General features: G+C 43.5%; 3 protein-coding genes and 1 long non-coding RNA gene across 8 annotated transcripts in view; 2 read left to right on the top strand and 2 right to left on the bottom strand.

The window, feature by feature from the left end:
* Positions 1-1,694: 1,694 nt before the first annotated feature.
* Positions 1,695-9,538, top strand: LOC121917644 (P2X purinoceptor 4-like). 2 transcript variants are annotated; one of them, XM_042443759.1, is made up of 10 exons: positions 1,695-1,783; positions 2,179-2,251; positions 2,708-2,810; positions 5,088-5,168; positions 5,842-5,983; positions 7,004-7,140; positions 7,750-7,843; positions 8,182-8,247; positions 8,353-8,448; positions 8,641-9,538. In XM_042443759.1, the coding sequence occupies exons 1-10, from the start codon at positions 1,733-1,735 to the stop codon at positions 8,695-8,697; spliced, it is 900 nt and encodes a 299-aa protein (XP_042299693.1). In that variant the 5' UTR covers positions 1,695-1,732; the 3' UTR covers positions 8,698-9,538. The 2 variants fall into 2 exon arrangements, with proteins under 2 accessions (XP_042299693.1, XP_042299694.1); XM_042443760.1 differs by lacking the exon at positions 2,708-2,810 and having other exon boundaries at positions 5,060-5,168.
* Positions 5,879-10,144, bottom strand: LOC121917646. Its single transcript, XR_006101074.1, has 3 exons — positions 9,723-10,144; positions 8,349-8,379; positions 5,879-6,014 (listed from the first exon to the last, which is right to left on the bottom strand). It is a non-coding gene; the product is annotated as an uncharacterized LOC121917646 (long non-coding RNA).
* A 232-nt stretch (positions 10,145-10,376) lies between these two features.
* On the bottom strand, positions 10,377-14,817 carry LOC121917645 (SREBP regulating gene protein-like). The gene is given in 6 exon segments (XM_042443761.1): positions 10,377-11,678; positions 12,890-13,003; positions 13,190-13,341; positions 13,891-14,008; positions 14,010-14,048; positions 14,707-14,817. Coding segments are annotated over 6 exon segments (618 nt in total). The 3' UTR covers positions 10,377-11,594.
* A 140-nt stretch (positions 14,818-14,957) lies between these two features.
* LOC121917643 (RING finger and transmembrane domain-containing protein 2-like) overlaps positions 14,958-15,620 on the top strand; it is a 19,400-nt gene continuing 18,737 nt past the window's right edge. The window contains exon 1 of one of the 4 annotated variants that reach the window (XM_042443758.1): positions 14,958-15,044. The gene's annotated coding sequence lies outside the window, so the exon portion shown is untranslated. The other 3 variants (XM_042443753.1, XM_042443757.1, XM_042443754.1) reach the window with 3 other exon arrangements.

Below are 15,620 nucleotides of genomic sequence, written 5' to 3'. Positions count from 1 at the left end.
TTTGGCAAAGGGGGCAAATTGCATTAAAATATCAGTTTGGGAGCAACCAAACAACCTGCCATCCACTCTCAACAAATCTATTCCCTTTCAGGCTGAGCGCCTGGGATATTCTTATGAACATTATAACAGTGTGAAACACCAAACTGTCAGCAGTAGAAAAGGCCAGTTCAAGTGAGTGAGAGAATGGAAAGCCTTCACACAGAATCTAAGGACAGGAGGAGCAAACAAGCCAAGACGTTTTTGTCTCCAGTGCGTCAGAGAGGAATTTGAACCTGCCAGCCAAACTTTTGTGTACTTATCCTTTGTTTTACTGGATGTGACTGAGAAGGAATCTAATGGAAGAGACAGAATAATCTCTGTAATGCAACAGGGCTCTCCGTCCCCTAAGCGGAAGCGTATTAACATGTGGAATCCCAGAAACAGAAAGGATCAAGTGATCGCCAACTGTGGATCCACCCACATCCTGTTCCTGCTGCTCCCTCAAGTAAAGAGCTGAAGCTGGAGCAAACTAGGAGCGCTTAAGTCAAAAATGCTGCGGGCAAAGGACAGTTTAGCAAACAGATCCTGGAAACAAAAGAAATACAGGTTCCTTCAACTATTATCATACTGTATACGCATACAGACCAGGCAGGGGGCATTTTGAGGACATATTCCGAAGAAGAGGTTCAACTGAATCCCTCCTAGGCTGCATCCACACTGGAGAAATAACCTGGTTTGGCACTGCTTTAACTGCTCTGGCTCAAGGCGATGGGATTCTGGGAGTTGGAGTTTGTTGTGGGGTCCAGAGCGGAGCTCCGCTCTGGACCCCACAACAAACTCCAACTCCCAGAATCCCATCGCCTTGAGCCAGAGCAGTTAAAGCAGTGCCAAACCAGGTTATTTCTCCAGTGTGGATGCAGCCTAGGAGGGATTCAGTTGAACCTCTTCTTCGGAATATGTCCTCAAAATGCCCCCTGCCTGGTCTGTATGCGTATACAGTATGATAATAGTTGAAGGAACCTGTATTTCTTTTGTTTCCAGGATCTGTTTGCTAAACTGTCCTTTGCCCGCAGCATTTTTGACTTAAGCGCTCCTAGTTTGCTCCAGCTTCAGCTCTTTACTTGAGGGAGCAGCAGGAACAGGATGTGGGTGGATCCACAGTTGGCGATCACTTGATCCTTTCTGTTTCTGGGATTCCACATGTTAATACGCTTCCGCTTAGGGGACGGAGAGCCCTGTTGCATTACAGAGATTATTCTGTCTCTTCCATTAGATTCCTTCTCAGTCACATCCAGTAAAACAAAGGATAAGTACACAAAAGTTTGGCTGGCAGGTTCAAATTCCTCTCTGACGCACTGGAGACAAAAACGTCTTGGCTTGTTTGCTCCTCCTGTCCTTAGATTCTGTGTGAAGGCTTTCCATTCTCTCACTCACTTGAACTGGCCTTTTCTACTGCTGACAGTTTGGTGTTTCACACTGTTATAATGTTCATAAGAATATCCCAGGCGCTCAGCCTGAAAGGGAATAGATTTGTTGAGAGTGGATGGCAGGTTGTTTGGTTGCTCCCAAACTGATATTTTAATGCAATTTGCCCCCTTTGCCAAAATATGGAAGTCCTTCATGCAGGTGGTCATTTGTCTTCTTTTAGAGAGGCAGGGTTATACATGTAAGACTTAAAACTTATCCTCCCTGGAAAAAACTCATTATTTTCCCCCTACTTTTGCATATTTAGGAGGAGAATTCTGTATTCGTCATGACAAATTTGATCATCACATTGAATCAGACGCAAGGATACTGTTCAGAGGTATGTACATTCCACAAGGACCCCATCCTCAAATTTAATTGACTTTTTCTTGGATATCAGGATCTGTATTTCGAATCAATACAATCTTCCTTAATTTATTCTGGCCCTGGAACCTATCTGTCTATGGCAGAGAATTTACCTTAAGTCTGATGCAGAGTTTTGCCCTTGTAAAACAAATAATGTGGGATTCTTCCTGTTGACTCCTATGGATTGTTTCTGACTGATCCACGCACAACAGATAAAATAGTTCTGAATTAAATGTTTTTTGCCGGCTTCCATGCAGATAGTTTCAAAAGTGCTTCCTGCAGATTTCAGTGATAGCTTGAAAAACATCTCTGTTGGTGGACTGATAAGTTTTCTTCTCAGTTTGTATCTTTGCTCTTCTTCTGTTCTAGTTTCCAGATAAGACCACAACTTGCCAGTCTGATAAGGATTGCACAAAAGGATACATTGGCACTCACAGTAACGGTATGAACGGATGTGATGTTCAATGTTAGCAATTTTACTTGCTTTTTAGATAAAAACGCCATGAAGCAAGCTGTTCTTTCTCTCTGCCTCAGCCCTCCATCAGCCCAAAATATTTTGCTGCCTGCAGCAAAGCAGCAAATGGCATCCTCTTTCCTAAACCAAATGATTTTAATATCTTGGGTGTAAAATCCCAGATGATCTCCTTCTTGGTAGGAAAAATAATTTGAAGAGCTAAACAATTTACCACTGTTTTATGACACCCAGAATCCACTGCTTGAGATTACAGGCTCACCATGTTAAATCCTGCATTTCTGAAATATATGAATTATCCCTGTCTCCCTTAGAAGGAAAAAGTTCTGCCTGTGGCTTGAGCTCTACGTGTGTCTGAGTCCTGTGGTGGTGATGGTGTTGTTGCTGTTCTGACTTTTTTATGATGGCCTTTCCATATCCCTTCAGGTGTTCAAACTGGGAAGTGTGTCGATTACCCCCAAAATCACACACTCAAAACTTGTGAAGTGTTTGCCTGGTGTCCAGTGGAGAATGATGAGGAGGTACCCAAGTGAGTGCCTTGTGCAAATAGAAATAATGGGGAAGAATTCCAAAGGAGCAATTCCAGAGGATAGCATGAAGGCATCCATCAGATAACTGGAACAGCTTTCTAAACACATGAAGCCACATTTGGCTTTTCTGGTTTCAAGTTTAAATGCACACAAGAGGAGGCGAGTGCACTAGCCATGGCCTCTCTTTCATTGCTTTTCTGACATGGAGAGTGATAATCTGAAGAGGACAGCCTTCCAACATAGAAGGTGGTCTCCTCTTTGGATCACTGCTCCCCAGAACTTAGACAAGTTACTGTTTTTGACTCCTAGCATCCCTCAGCCACCATGGTCATGTTGGCTAGGGGATTCTGGGAGCTGTTGTCTAAAAGTGAGGCTTCCAAGCTGTGGATATTTCACATATGAAGGGTGATGATGGGCAGAGAGGAGAGGGCCAGCACACACATCTCCTCACATGTTGATTTAACAAAATGGGTTTGTGTGTCATCTGATGCGGGATCCTCTCTATAACATTGATAATGCCTGCTGGTTAAACATGACCTTCTGTATGATGAAGCAGCTTTCCCCAGTTTGGGGCTCTGTAGACATGTTTGACCATAATGCCATCATCTCCAGGCAGCATGACCTTGGGGAATAGAGGTTGGCATCCGACTTCCTTTGTGTCTAATCCCTTTTGCTAGCCTATAGGTAAAAGCACTGTGGTGGGAATAGCCTCTATAAATGGGTGGGGGATGTTGGTCCTCCATATATTATTGGACTGTGCCCCCCAGCATCCCTGCTCATGAACTACAGTATGTTGGATAATGCTGATGGGAGTTGCTGTTCAACAGTATCTGTTTGTTCCCCCCCCCCCCACCACCACCCTTACAGGGTACCTTTACATAAATGTGAAAGTATGCACTTACATTGTATTAAATCAAAACCATTGTGTCAAATCCATCTGGACCATTACTGCCAGGGACAGATTATCAATGGTTCCACGGGTGCACTGGCTAGGGACTCAAGTGCTCAAGGGAAATGAAGTACATAGTTGCTTTCTCAAGCCAATCCCAAATATCCTGATATTTCTAATAATATCACTGACATTTAAGGAGAGAAAATAGGTTGATTATGATTTCCGTGCTGTTGTCTTTTGTATGTATCTCCCACGTGTGCCTAAAGAGGGCCCTATCTTTGAGACAGCTCTATAGCCCCAACCTGCCTTAATATGGCCTTGATGCTGGCTCTTAAGGGTATGGGGCTTGGGCTTTTCTTCTCGTGGTTGTTCCCCGAGGACCAAACTCAAGGTACCAATGGCGGTGGAAAGGGAAAGGTCCGTTCAGATGGAAAGAACAGTTTTGGAGAGGTGATTTTTGTCAGCACAGGTTCAACAATTTCTTCCCAGAGCTTGGATGATAACTTCTAGAATCCCTTAGCTAGGAGGCACTGGGAGTTGTAGTCCAAGGCTGCACCTCCACACTATCCTGATGCCTGCTGTGGCCTCCCTTTGGTTGTTAGTTACATAACAACAAAAAGATTTAGGTTCATTGCTTTCATGCAGTTAGTTATGGCCCCAGAATTCTGGTCAGCGTGCATATAAGAACTCAGTTTAGGACTGAAGAATATATAGCCCTCCAAATGTTATTGGGATCCAGCTCCCATCAGTCCTAACCAGGACAGCCAATGAGGAGGGATGATGGGAATTGTAACTGAAAGAGATCTGAAAGTTGCCACATTCCTCAGTTTTCATACAGCTAAAACCAAGCAGGTCTAGGTTTGAGAAGAGCCTGCATGGAAATCCATGTAAGAGCTCTATATATTTACTTTAAAACGATACAAAAACTTATATCCCATCCTTCTGGCATTATCCACACCACTTGGGGCACTGGCAGCAATGAAAAGCCATCAAAATACAATCCAAATGCAAAATTGAATAAAAAGGGATTGATAATAACTGTAACATGAAAAACTCAAGAGGCAAAGACAGTTTGAACAAGATGGCCTTTGCCTTTCAGCCAATCACAGTCAAAGAAGATGCCAGCCTGGTTCAAGGAAGGAAGGAAGGAAGGAAGGAGGGCATCATACAAATGTACAAATTGTAACTGGAAATGCTAAACCTGAGAAAAGCATGTGTTCTGCCATCTATGGCAAAGAGACGCGAAGGATGAACTGTCAGGGTTTTGACCCACTACCCTGATCCAAGTGGTCACATAACACAGCTAGTTGCCAACAAGGTGTTAAACATTAAGTGTGGTCAAATGTTTCCACTCAGGTCTTCTCTCTTTTTCAACCGTCTTTAGACCAGCTTTCCTCAAGGATGCTGAGAATTTTACTCTTCTCGTGAAGAACAGCATCTGGTACCCCAAGTTCAACTTCACTAAGTATGTATATTTTTTTCCTGAACTGCCAGCTTCTTTTAGGAAGTGGGGAATCCCTGAAGTTCTACAGTTTTTGTTTGATAGGGTGATATTGGGGTGATATTTCAGGGAAATGGAGGCATTGTTTGAGATAGCAAGGGTTCTGGAGTGAGTAGGGAGAAAGGGAACCTGGATTTATGAAAGGGGGAAATTGTGAGGAGGGAAACAGAGAAGGTAAGCTGAATTTGACTAAGTTGCCAAAAGAGAAATAAAAATAAAAATGAGAAGCGCAGTCGAGGAAATGGGAATGCTTCAGATTTATAAGATGAGAATGGGCTCTGTGGCCATGTCCTCATCTTCTAGAACATGGCCACATAGCCCAAAAAACCCACAAAAAAACTATGGATGCCGGCCATGAAAGCCTTCGACTTCACACTTCAGATTAAATTGTTTATTTTATTTATATCATATTCATTCCTCTTACTGCGGATAGAGTGGGTTAGATATCAGTTTTTCAAAAAGACAAGCCAGTCCTGCCTTCAGCCTTACAATCTTGAAAGACATCACGCAAAAAGTGATGGAGAAGGGAACATTTAAAAAATGAGGTAACTCATGCACAGAGTCTGAATGTTGCAAGCAGAGTCTGGAAATACTACTTGGTGAGCTACCTGCCATTTCGTCTTTTTTCTTTGTCCAGGCGAAACATTCTCCCCAACATCAATAGCACATACCTCAAAAACTGCAAATACAATGCCAAAACGGACCCCTTTTGTCCAATCTTCCGCCTCCGCGATATGGTTGAAGCTGCTGCACAGGATTTCCAGGAGATGGCAATTGAGGTCAGTTAGGTTACATACTGAGAAAATACAGCTGAAAAGACATTCAAGGGTTGAATTTATTTTAACAAAATATGAATACTGGCCAAGATTCTGCATTGGAGAGATGTATGGTACAAGTTCTGCCAGCAGGACTATGTGACATCTCCCGTCTCCTCTCCCTGTAATGTTTGTTTCTACCCATTTTCCTTGAGTAACCAGTGTATTTGAACAAGGGTATCTGGGTAATAGGTTTATACAAACAAGTGTTGTTTGACAGACACTCAGGCGATTAACAGCAAATGTTTAACTTTCCGGGATTAAGGTTTCCTCTGAAACAACTATACTTTTACTTTCAGTTGTAATGCCCATTGCATTTGCAGAAGACTTTCTTTACTAATTGTTTTTACTTGGCTATTTTGCAAATCTGAAGTGGGCAGTCTGCAGTATGAATCTGCCACAAATATCTTTATAACAGACTCCTCTTTGGCAATGGGGGAATGCGGGGTTCATTTTACCAACCTGTAACATTGAGGCAATAGAACTATCCACTGGATAGCACCTATGTCTTTGTGCTTTGAACATTTGAAATAAGCTGTACAGATCCCAGCATTTAAAATAGTACCTCTGAGCATAAGCTTCAGTTTAGTTTTCTTCTACTTTTTTTCTCTTCAGAATGGATTTGGAGTGCCAGGATGCATTGTTTATTGAACTTCATATAAAATTCAGCACATGCTTTGTTGCAAAAGACTATAGAGAATTATGGTGTAGTGGTTTGAACGTTGGATTATGACTCTGGAGACCAGGGTTCAAATCCTGGCTCAGCCACGGAAACTCACTCGGTGACCTTGGGCAAGTCACACTCTCTCAGCCTCATGGGAAGGCAATAGCAAACCTCCTCTGAACAAATCTTGCCAAGAAAACCCCTTAGGGTCACTGTAAGTCAGAAACGACTTGAAGGCACACAACAGTGGAAAAATAGTATTGTGTCCAATAAAATTGCAGTTTGAATTTAAATTGAAGGCACTGCTTCTGTTTCTACAGGGCGGAGTGATGGGGCTGCAGATTAACTGGAACTGTGACTTAGACAAGGCTGCTGCTCATTGTGTGCCAAAATATACCTTCCGCCGCATTGATAACAAGGATTCTGCCCACACAGTCTCACCTGGATACAATTTCAGGTAGGGAGATCTGTGGAATGGAGGCACCTCTGTTTGAGAACAGCCACCTGTGTAGAGTCTGAACTCTCTTTGGTGCTATGTAGAAGTTGCATTATCTGCCTGGCTGTTCTAGATCTCCTGGGTCTTGAGATCTAGAGCCAGTGTGGCATAATCGTTTGAGGATTGGACTGGGACTCTGGGAGACCTTAGTTCAAATCTGTGCCCACCATGGAAACCCACGGAGACACTCTGCCACCTAATAAGGAGCCCTGGCGGCACAGTGGTTAAATGCCTGTACTGCAGCCACTCACTCACAAACCACAAGGTTGTGAGTTCAATACCAGCCAGGGTTTCTGGGTTGACTCAGCCTGGCATCCTTCCGCAGGTTGCTAAAATAAGTACCCAGCTGGTTGGGGGCAATTGGCTTACACTTTGTAAACCGCTTAGTACATCAGTAAGCGGTATAGAAATGTACTTGCTATTGCTGATAAGAAGGCAATGGCAATCCACCTCTGAAGAAATCTAGCAGCAAATATGGTTTACTGGTTTGAGTATTAATGTAGTTTTGCTGTGATAGCAGGATATCTTTGTAACTGGCTGATTGCATGCCCCTTCCTGTTCCCTTTTCAGATTTGCAAAGTACTACAAAACACCTGATGGTGTAGACTCCCGGACACTCATCAAGGCTTATGGCATCCGCTTTGACATCATGGTATTTGGAAAGGTAGCTACTCTGACAAATAAAATAAGTGTGTCAACAGCTCCTGAGAACGTTCTGCATGGGTCATGAATTACACCTCTCTACTTCTTTGCCTTGGGAGGGTCCATATCTTAGTGGTAGAGCATAGGCTTGGGATGTCTACGGTCCCGGGTCAATCCCTAGCTTCTGTATTAAGACTACCAAGATCTGGGACCCACTGGCAGTTAGAATAGAATAGATATCCCCAGCATTACAGATGGGCAGACTCCGTCAAGGAAGTCTTGGCTGCCTCTACAAAAGCATTTCTTAGGCTGTCTCTGGAACATGTGTGAATAACTTGAGTATATCTGTGTCTGTCTTAGGCAGGAAAATTTGATATCATTCCCACAATGATTAACATCGGATCTGGTTTAGCCCTCTTTGGTGTGGTAAGCACTTTTCTTCTCCCTCCGTGTGGCATTCCTTTTAATCGGGGGCTTTAAAAAAGGAGCCATTTAATAACAATTCTTGTCACTACCTTTACACTTACCTAGGCAACTGTCCTGTGTGATGTCATTGTCCTGTATTTTATGAAGAAAAGATACTATTACAGAGAGAAAAAATACAAATATGTCGAAGATTATGAATTGGTAAGTTTGCAGATGAGCTCATATCCTAGTGTTTGTCGTGTTAGTCTAAAAGTCAAAAAATTTATTTGACTGGGGGGGTATTTTCTGCATTGATGGATTTGGACAGTGTTGGCCAGAATTAAGGTAAAATGTGGACTTCTTTGAGATCCAATTTGCGTCTCTTGCACTGACTTTCCTTCCCATTTTTTAAAGGAAGCCAATGCATCCTATGGATCCCAGTCAGAAAGTCATGTGTTCCATGGTGACTGATCACTCCAAAAGGCTGCAACAAACACCGTCCTACGCATTTCACAGGGAGCTAATGAATGGGATGCATCTCTCAGGAACTGACTGACTGGCCTTGACTTTCTAATATGGGTGTGGGGGAAAAGAAAACATTTAAATTATCACTGTATTACCATCACGCAGGGCTCAGACTAACTTCTGTTTTGGATGCCTGACTTAAGCCAGCAGCTCTTCCTGATCTAAAGGGAATGTGAAGATTGGGATACTCTGTAAATACTTCAACACTTTCTGTGAAAGTTTCTTCTGGGAGGTAGGGATTCAGTCTGAGGTAATTCTGAGCTGAGCCTCTAAACTGTGGCTGTGTGAAGACAAATTGTCTCTCATATTTCCCCCAGGTGGGGAAGATACACCTTGGATGCTAAAATGGTCCTACTTCTGATTTGAAACACTAGACCCATTTCCTTTTGTAGCCTTGTTGGTTGTTGTCATAGTTGGGTTGGTTCTGCTGCCATCTCTGCCCGACTAGATGCCAGTGGGGTGTAAGCGAGCTTGTTCATAGTAAGTGCCAACGTGTAAAGACATGAATGCCAGGTGCCTTCCCCCCCCCCCCCCCCCAAGAATGCAGAAAATGGGGATTATGCCAAAACTCTTTTATCAGAATTTTACCAGAACTATAGTTTAGGAAAGTCCTCAGGACACTTAAACTAGTTTGATGCATAGTCATATTTTGAGATTAACAATTTACTACTAGTCCTATCCCATATGTACACAGGAGCCATAAGTGTTTCTTACTGTGAATTGGAGATTTGGAGATAGGTGATTGAGAATGTATTTTGCACATATTATAAAGGCATTGGAAACTTTACTGTGCTTGTGTGTCTCCTTTTTCTACTGCATGGTTAGCTGGAATACAAAGTTATAGCCTTATAGTTCTTTAACTTGGCTTTCACAAGTAAATAAGGGTGTTGAAAAACCTGTCATCATATCAGCCTTTTGTGTCTTCAGCTCTGGAAGATAGGTTAGTTAATATGCTGTATTAGAAAGGTTACCTCCAGAGTGGAGACTAGGTAGCACTGGTAGATCTCATGTACTGAAGTATAAGCGTGTCTGTTGGGGTTTGCTGAGCTCCACTCTTCTTTCTTAGTCAGGGCCAGGACTGTTGCATGGCCTATTTTGTATAGGCTTAATCCTATTAATACCAACAACAGCAGACACAATGAATCAAGAGGGATTTACAATAATGATTCACTATTCAACTGATAAGTCACTGGAACTACCAACAGGATTGAAAGGACAGTCTTTGCCAAGGTAATGAAACGGTTTTTTCCCTCATGTTCAGGGAATTTTGGGAAGAAATAGTGTGCAAGAAGTGTTGAAGGCCTAGTTATCCCTCCCTAAAGTGAGAGTGCAGACCTAAAGGCACCAGAATCCCATCTGATCTTGGGAGCAAAGCAGGGACAGTCCTGATAAGTGCTTAGATGGGAGACCATCATCGGATACCAGGTGTTGTAGGCTATATTTCAGAGTAAGGAACTGGCAAAACCACCTCTTACCTTGAAAAACCTATGAAATTCATGGAGTCGCCATTAAGTCAACAGGCAGCTTGAAGATACACACACACAAAGTCATAGTCCTCTTTGGCTTCGTAATCCAATATGCTCCCTAGGTCAGAAAGTAGGAACTTAACAGGCAGCTGCCAGGAGTTAGAAATAGTATATTTTATTTTTGTCATTTTCATTTGTTACCACTGATAATAGCATGGGTAGGAGTCATGGCTACCTCTAGGAAACCCTGTGGGACCTTGTACAGCTTCCTTTTCAAGCACAACAGCTCCAGATTGTGTTGCTGAAGAATTATAAAGTGAGGATGAACTAGCTGGTCATCTCTGACTGGGTAATGCCTAAGATCTGTGTCTATTACTGACTGGATGTGTTTAGAGGGGACTTACTTCCCCATTTCCTTACCTTCCTCATCCCTATGAACTGGGAGGAAAATGACAAAAAAACCCAGCTGAGATTTGGACACAACAGCTAATCATATCCTGGTTTACCATTATGTAGTTAATAAAGTCTTCTTTGATTAGGATCAAGCGTAGAGCATTCTGCACATTTGGGAAATTTCATCAGTTACCTTAGAACCACTGAGAGCAGCATAGCATCTTGGGCTACTACCTTGTCCCACTGAGCAGCACAACACTGAACGAAAAGCCACAAGCATTTTCTTTCAATGTACTGAAGGCCATACACAGACCACAACAGCCAAAACCATAATTACATCCAATTAATTAATTTCCAAATTAAAATTTGCAGAAATTCTTCCTTTCCTCCACAACGATGTTAGAAAATAGGGTTTGGGATGAAGTGCTGTTTGCCAATTCCTTGCTGACATGTCCAAGAATGGCACACATGTAGGACAAGTTGACTTAAGTCTAGGACAATTCATCCCAAATAAATGTTTTTTGTTTCACACCTGACACCCTGCTTCAGGAAATCAAATACACCTTAAGCCAATACTGTATGATCTCAATAAATAATATTTACATAAAAGCTATTGTCCTACACAAAGGATAGCATGCTCTTCCCACCTAATGGGTTTGCAGTCTTTCTTCCGCGCTGCATTTGTCCATTGGTCCAAAACAGGCCAAGAGATATAACTTCTACAAATGTCTTTCAACATGGAACTTGACTGACCAGACCTGTTATGTCTGACTATGGTCCTTTGGATCCAATGATTGGGACACAGCGTCCTGATTCCATTTTTCAACAGAACGGAGATGTCAACTGTTCAGGGAAAGGTCTTCCATGAGGTGAAATCAAATCCTGGAGTATGAAGCAAGTCAAAGCAAAGGTAGCTGTGATGTCGCTCTTCCTTTTGTTGCAATTCCATTTCTCTCACATTGGTACCAGCTTATTCAACAACTTTCACACAGACAAAAGATCAGGGGGGTACTCCCCATAACAGTATTTGGCAATTGGGTTCCGATAGGTGTTTTCATGCTGGACGCTCTGATCAGAAAAGAAAGAGAAGATGTCTTAGGGAAAACCAAGGACATACAGAAAAACTGTTCACCAGGGACACTACAGGGAGGGAGCACAGCTGAGTAGTGGAGCACAAACTTTCCATGAAGAAGGCCTTGACATCTCCAGATTTTGTTTGCACAGAAAAAATAGTGATTTGGGCTTAGGAAAACAGATTTCAACAACATTTTTACCCACTCACCCAATTCTTAAGTGCAAAATATCGTTGAAATGTGTGCAAAAACTCTTGCAGTTTCTATTCAACAGGGAAAACCTTGGAAATTGTTACTGCATGCAAAAGTGTAAGCGAAGGTTCAATTTCCTAGCAGGACCAGAGTTATCCTTTGGGCTGCACACTTCTCCAAATTTTGGAAGCAGTTCATGACTCAAATAATGTGGGCATTAGAGAGAGCGGCAGACAAAGCACCAATTTCCGTGTTTGTGAAGGAAAAGAATTGTTGCCAAGTGATATGACAGATAAGAATCTACTTTGTCCATCTTTAGTCAAGGCCAACCCTCACAAATCTCGAAGAGGGGATTAAATGCCTCCTTGCCCACTCTGTACATTACCGTTATCACGCTTTCCTACCCTGCAGGGATAGGACAGATGTAGACAAAATGCCTGGACACTGCCAGGTGGAGCAATTCTTCATCACATCCTTCAAAAGCTTCTCAAGCAGAAAACCTATCTTTATGTACAAGTCCTCCTTACTAGGTAAGTATGGCTGACTGCTTCTCTGACACAAGGAATCCTCCTTTGCCCCACACATATCCAACCCCACAAAAATCTCCTCAGCACTTATAAAAGGTGGGGGGGGGGACACAACTTCCCAGAGGCTCCAGACCTCCCCCAAACCACTGCAGGTTGCCTACTGTTGAAGTTGTAGCCATACCACCAAATTTGACGTGGCTTAAAAGCCACAACTGTCTTTGAAAACAAGTTGCCCATTTGGCAGCAGCCACAAAAAGAGGCAAGGAAGCTAGATGCTGTAGGAAGGCTATGTGTTGTTACTGCAAGGTAACCCAGTGGGTTTCCATGGCACAGCAGAGATGGGAATCCTGGTCTCCTGAGTCCTAGTCCAACGCTCAAACCACTACACTAGAGTCGTTCTCTGACTGTGTGTTCCTCCTAACTAACAGGGACGTTCTGGCCAGACTATTTGTGTGCTTTCCACAACCAAAGGCTTCTCCCTGCTTACCTGTGATGAGGTCCTGCATTTTGCCAGACACAACTCAAAGTGATCTTCAACTGAAATGAATAGGTTCTGGAAGGCCACAGCTGCTCGATTCAAAAAATTTTCCAGGACCTGTTGCTGAAAAAAACCCCAGACATTTTGGAAGGTAAGAAAGGCAACCTGGAAGGGAAAGGAGTGCCCACACATATCCTGCATTGACTTTATGCAGTTTTTAAAATGTATCTTATATTTATTACAATCATATAAACTTCCATGTTTGTTATGGACACCACTTGTGCACCCTTAAGATCGAGTCCTCCTTACCTTGTTGGGCTGAAGGCAGCAGGAAACGCATGCCTCATACACGCTGCAACATCCATTTGACAGGCAGCTGTCGCAGCTGTACAGCTTTGTATTGGGCGCCTCCACGTTGCAACAACCATTCACCAAGACGTCCTTTCTTTCACAGATGTAACCTACATCCCCAGAAATGTAACAGCAGAAAAAGGGAGGACTGAGGAACCCTGGATATTTTCAGGGAATTAGGAATGGAGCAGAGAAAGAGGCAGGGCCTTGCCAGGAGAGTGTCTCTAGCAAGACGCCTACAGAGAATCACAAAGAATGGGTAAAATGCATCTGAGGAAGTAGACCGAAGTCTATGAAAGCTCCTGCTGGCAATTTCTCTCAGTGAATCTCAAAGGTGGTTCAAGATGTCTTGGTGTACTGATTCTACAGACTAACATGGCTATACTGTATCTTTTAATTCTATGGGTAGAAGTGTTGATTTAAAATAACCTCTAGCAGCTTTCCCTTCTATCAGAACCAGAGCCTTTCTATAGACACTCTGAAATACTTGGATTACAACAGTGTTCTCTGCTAGCAATACACTTGCTGGGAACATCCACTTTTCCTCTAGGTACTATGGGGATAAGGGCTAAACTCAGACACTGGGGGAGTCCAGTGGGGCTCTGGGGCAGAGGATGGCCCATGCTTTAACCAATACACCACTGAATGAGGACCCTTACCCAGTTCATCTGTGATCAGCAGCTTCCCTTGGACAGAATTTCGACACTGGTTCCCCTGCTGACTGCTGTTCCCTGGGCTGAACTGGACTTTCCATGCAATCGGGTGGTCTTCGTCTTGTGAGGGGGGGGATGTTTCGGTCCCAGAGCACTCTCTCCTCCTGAAGCAAAACAAAGCAGTACAGGAAAAGTGTTGGCAAAAACTGGACCTTCCTAGAATCATAAAGGGCCACCCAGTCCAACTCCCTTCTGCCATGCAGGAACTCTCAATCAAAGCATCCCCATTGACAGATGGCCATCCAGCCTCTGCTTAAAGACCTCCAAGGAAGGAGACTCCACTACACTCCAAGAAACGAGTGTCTTCCGCTGTCAAACAGCCCTTACTCTCAGGAAGTCCCTCCTAATGTTTAAGTGGAATCTCTTTTCCTGGAGCTTGCATCCATTGTTCTGGGTCCTGTTCTCTGGAGCAGCAGAAAACAAGCTTGCTCCCTCCTCAATATGACATCCCTTCAAATATTTAAACAGGGCGATCATATCACCCCTTATGCTTTTCTTCTTCAATCTAAACATCCCCAGCTCCCTGAGTCCTTCCTCATAGGGCTTCATGGTTTCCAGGCCCTTCACCATTTTAATCGCCCTCCTTTAGACATGCTCCAGTTTCTCCACATCCCTTTTGAATTGTGTTGCCCAGAACCGGACGCAGTATCCCAGGTGGGGCCTGGCCAGAGCAGAATCGAGTGGCGCTATGACTTCGCTGGATCTAGACTCGCTGCTTCTCTTGATGCCGCCTAGGCTGGCCTCGGGCGCCCGGAGCCTGACCTGCTTGAAGGTGCTGCTGAGGAAATAGATGAGCGAGAGGCCGAAGACGAGGCCCAGCACCCAGCGCTTCCTCAGCAGCCTCCGCCAGACCAGCGCCAGCAGCTGCACCATCGGGAAGCCTTCAGCCGGAGCCCGGAGCCGGGGAAGGCCTCCAGGCCGGGCCCGACGAGAGGGAGCCGGACATCAGGCCCGGCGGCGGCAGCGGCTCCCCCTTCGCCCGCCCCTCCAGGGCCCCCAGGGGCTGACTTCCGCTCCGAGCCGGAAGTGACGTCTGGGGCCGGGTGCGGACTGGCGCCTACGAACCGGAAGTGAGGGGAGAGGAGAGCTTTGTCGTCCAGGTGGGAGCCCCGGGTGCTTTCTGGGCCTCGCTTTCGCCTTGTGAGGGGCAAAGCTAGCCGTCAAGAAGGCCCTCTCTCCTTGTTAGAGAGATGTATATATATATAGCAATTATATGTATATAGCTTATAGATATATATCTTATATCAGCGTTTATATATATGTGTGTGTATCTTATAGTTTAGCATATGTATCTCTCTCTCTCTCTCTCTCTCTCTATATATATATATATATATACACACACACACACCTTATAGCTTAGCATATATATGTACGTATCACACACATATATAATGGCATAGCATATATGTGTATATATTTTATAGCTTAGCGTATACATTTTATGTATTATAGGTTAGCATGTTTATGTCTATGTATACCTTATAGCTTAGCATATATATATATATATATATCTTACATTTTATAGCTTAGCATATAACTATCTTATACATAATATCTTAGCATACATATGTGTGTATGTGTATATATATATATATACATATACATTATCGCTTAGCATATGTGTGCATATATATCTTATATCTTAGTGTGTATGTGTATATATATATATATATATA

Source organism: Sceloporus undulatus, unplaced genomic scaffold (genome assembly GCF_019175285.1).
Source record: "Sceloporus undulatus isolate JIND9_A2432 ecotype Alabama unplaced genomic scaffold, SceUnd_v1.1 scaffold_30, whole genome shotgun sequence".
Taxonomy (NCBI): domain Eukaryota; kingdom Metazoa; phylum Chordata; class Lepidosauria; order Squamata; family Phrynosomatidae; genus Sceloporus; species Sceloporus undulatus.
The sequence above is the reverse complement of the archived record's forward strand: the minus strand, read 5'-3'. Positions and strand labels throughout refer to the sequence as shown.

Excerpts from the sequence above, each read along its gene's own strand:
- LOC121917644 (XM_042443759.1), top strand. The coding sequence starts at position 1,733 with ATGACAAATTTGATCATCACATTGAATCAGACGCAAGGATACTGTTCA. Across the intron at positions 1,784-2,178 it reads CGCAAGGATACTGTTCAGAG|TTTCCAGATAAGACCACAAC; the intron begins GTATGTACATTC and ends CTTCTGTTCTAG. Across the intron at positions 5,984-7,003 it reads TCCAGGAGATGGCAATTGAG|GGCGGAGTGATGGGGCTGCA; the intron begins GTCAGTTAGGTT and ends CTGTTTCTACAG.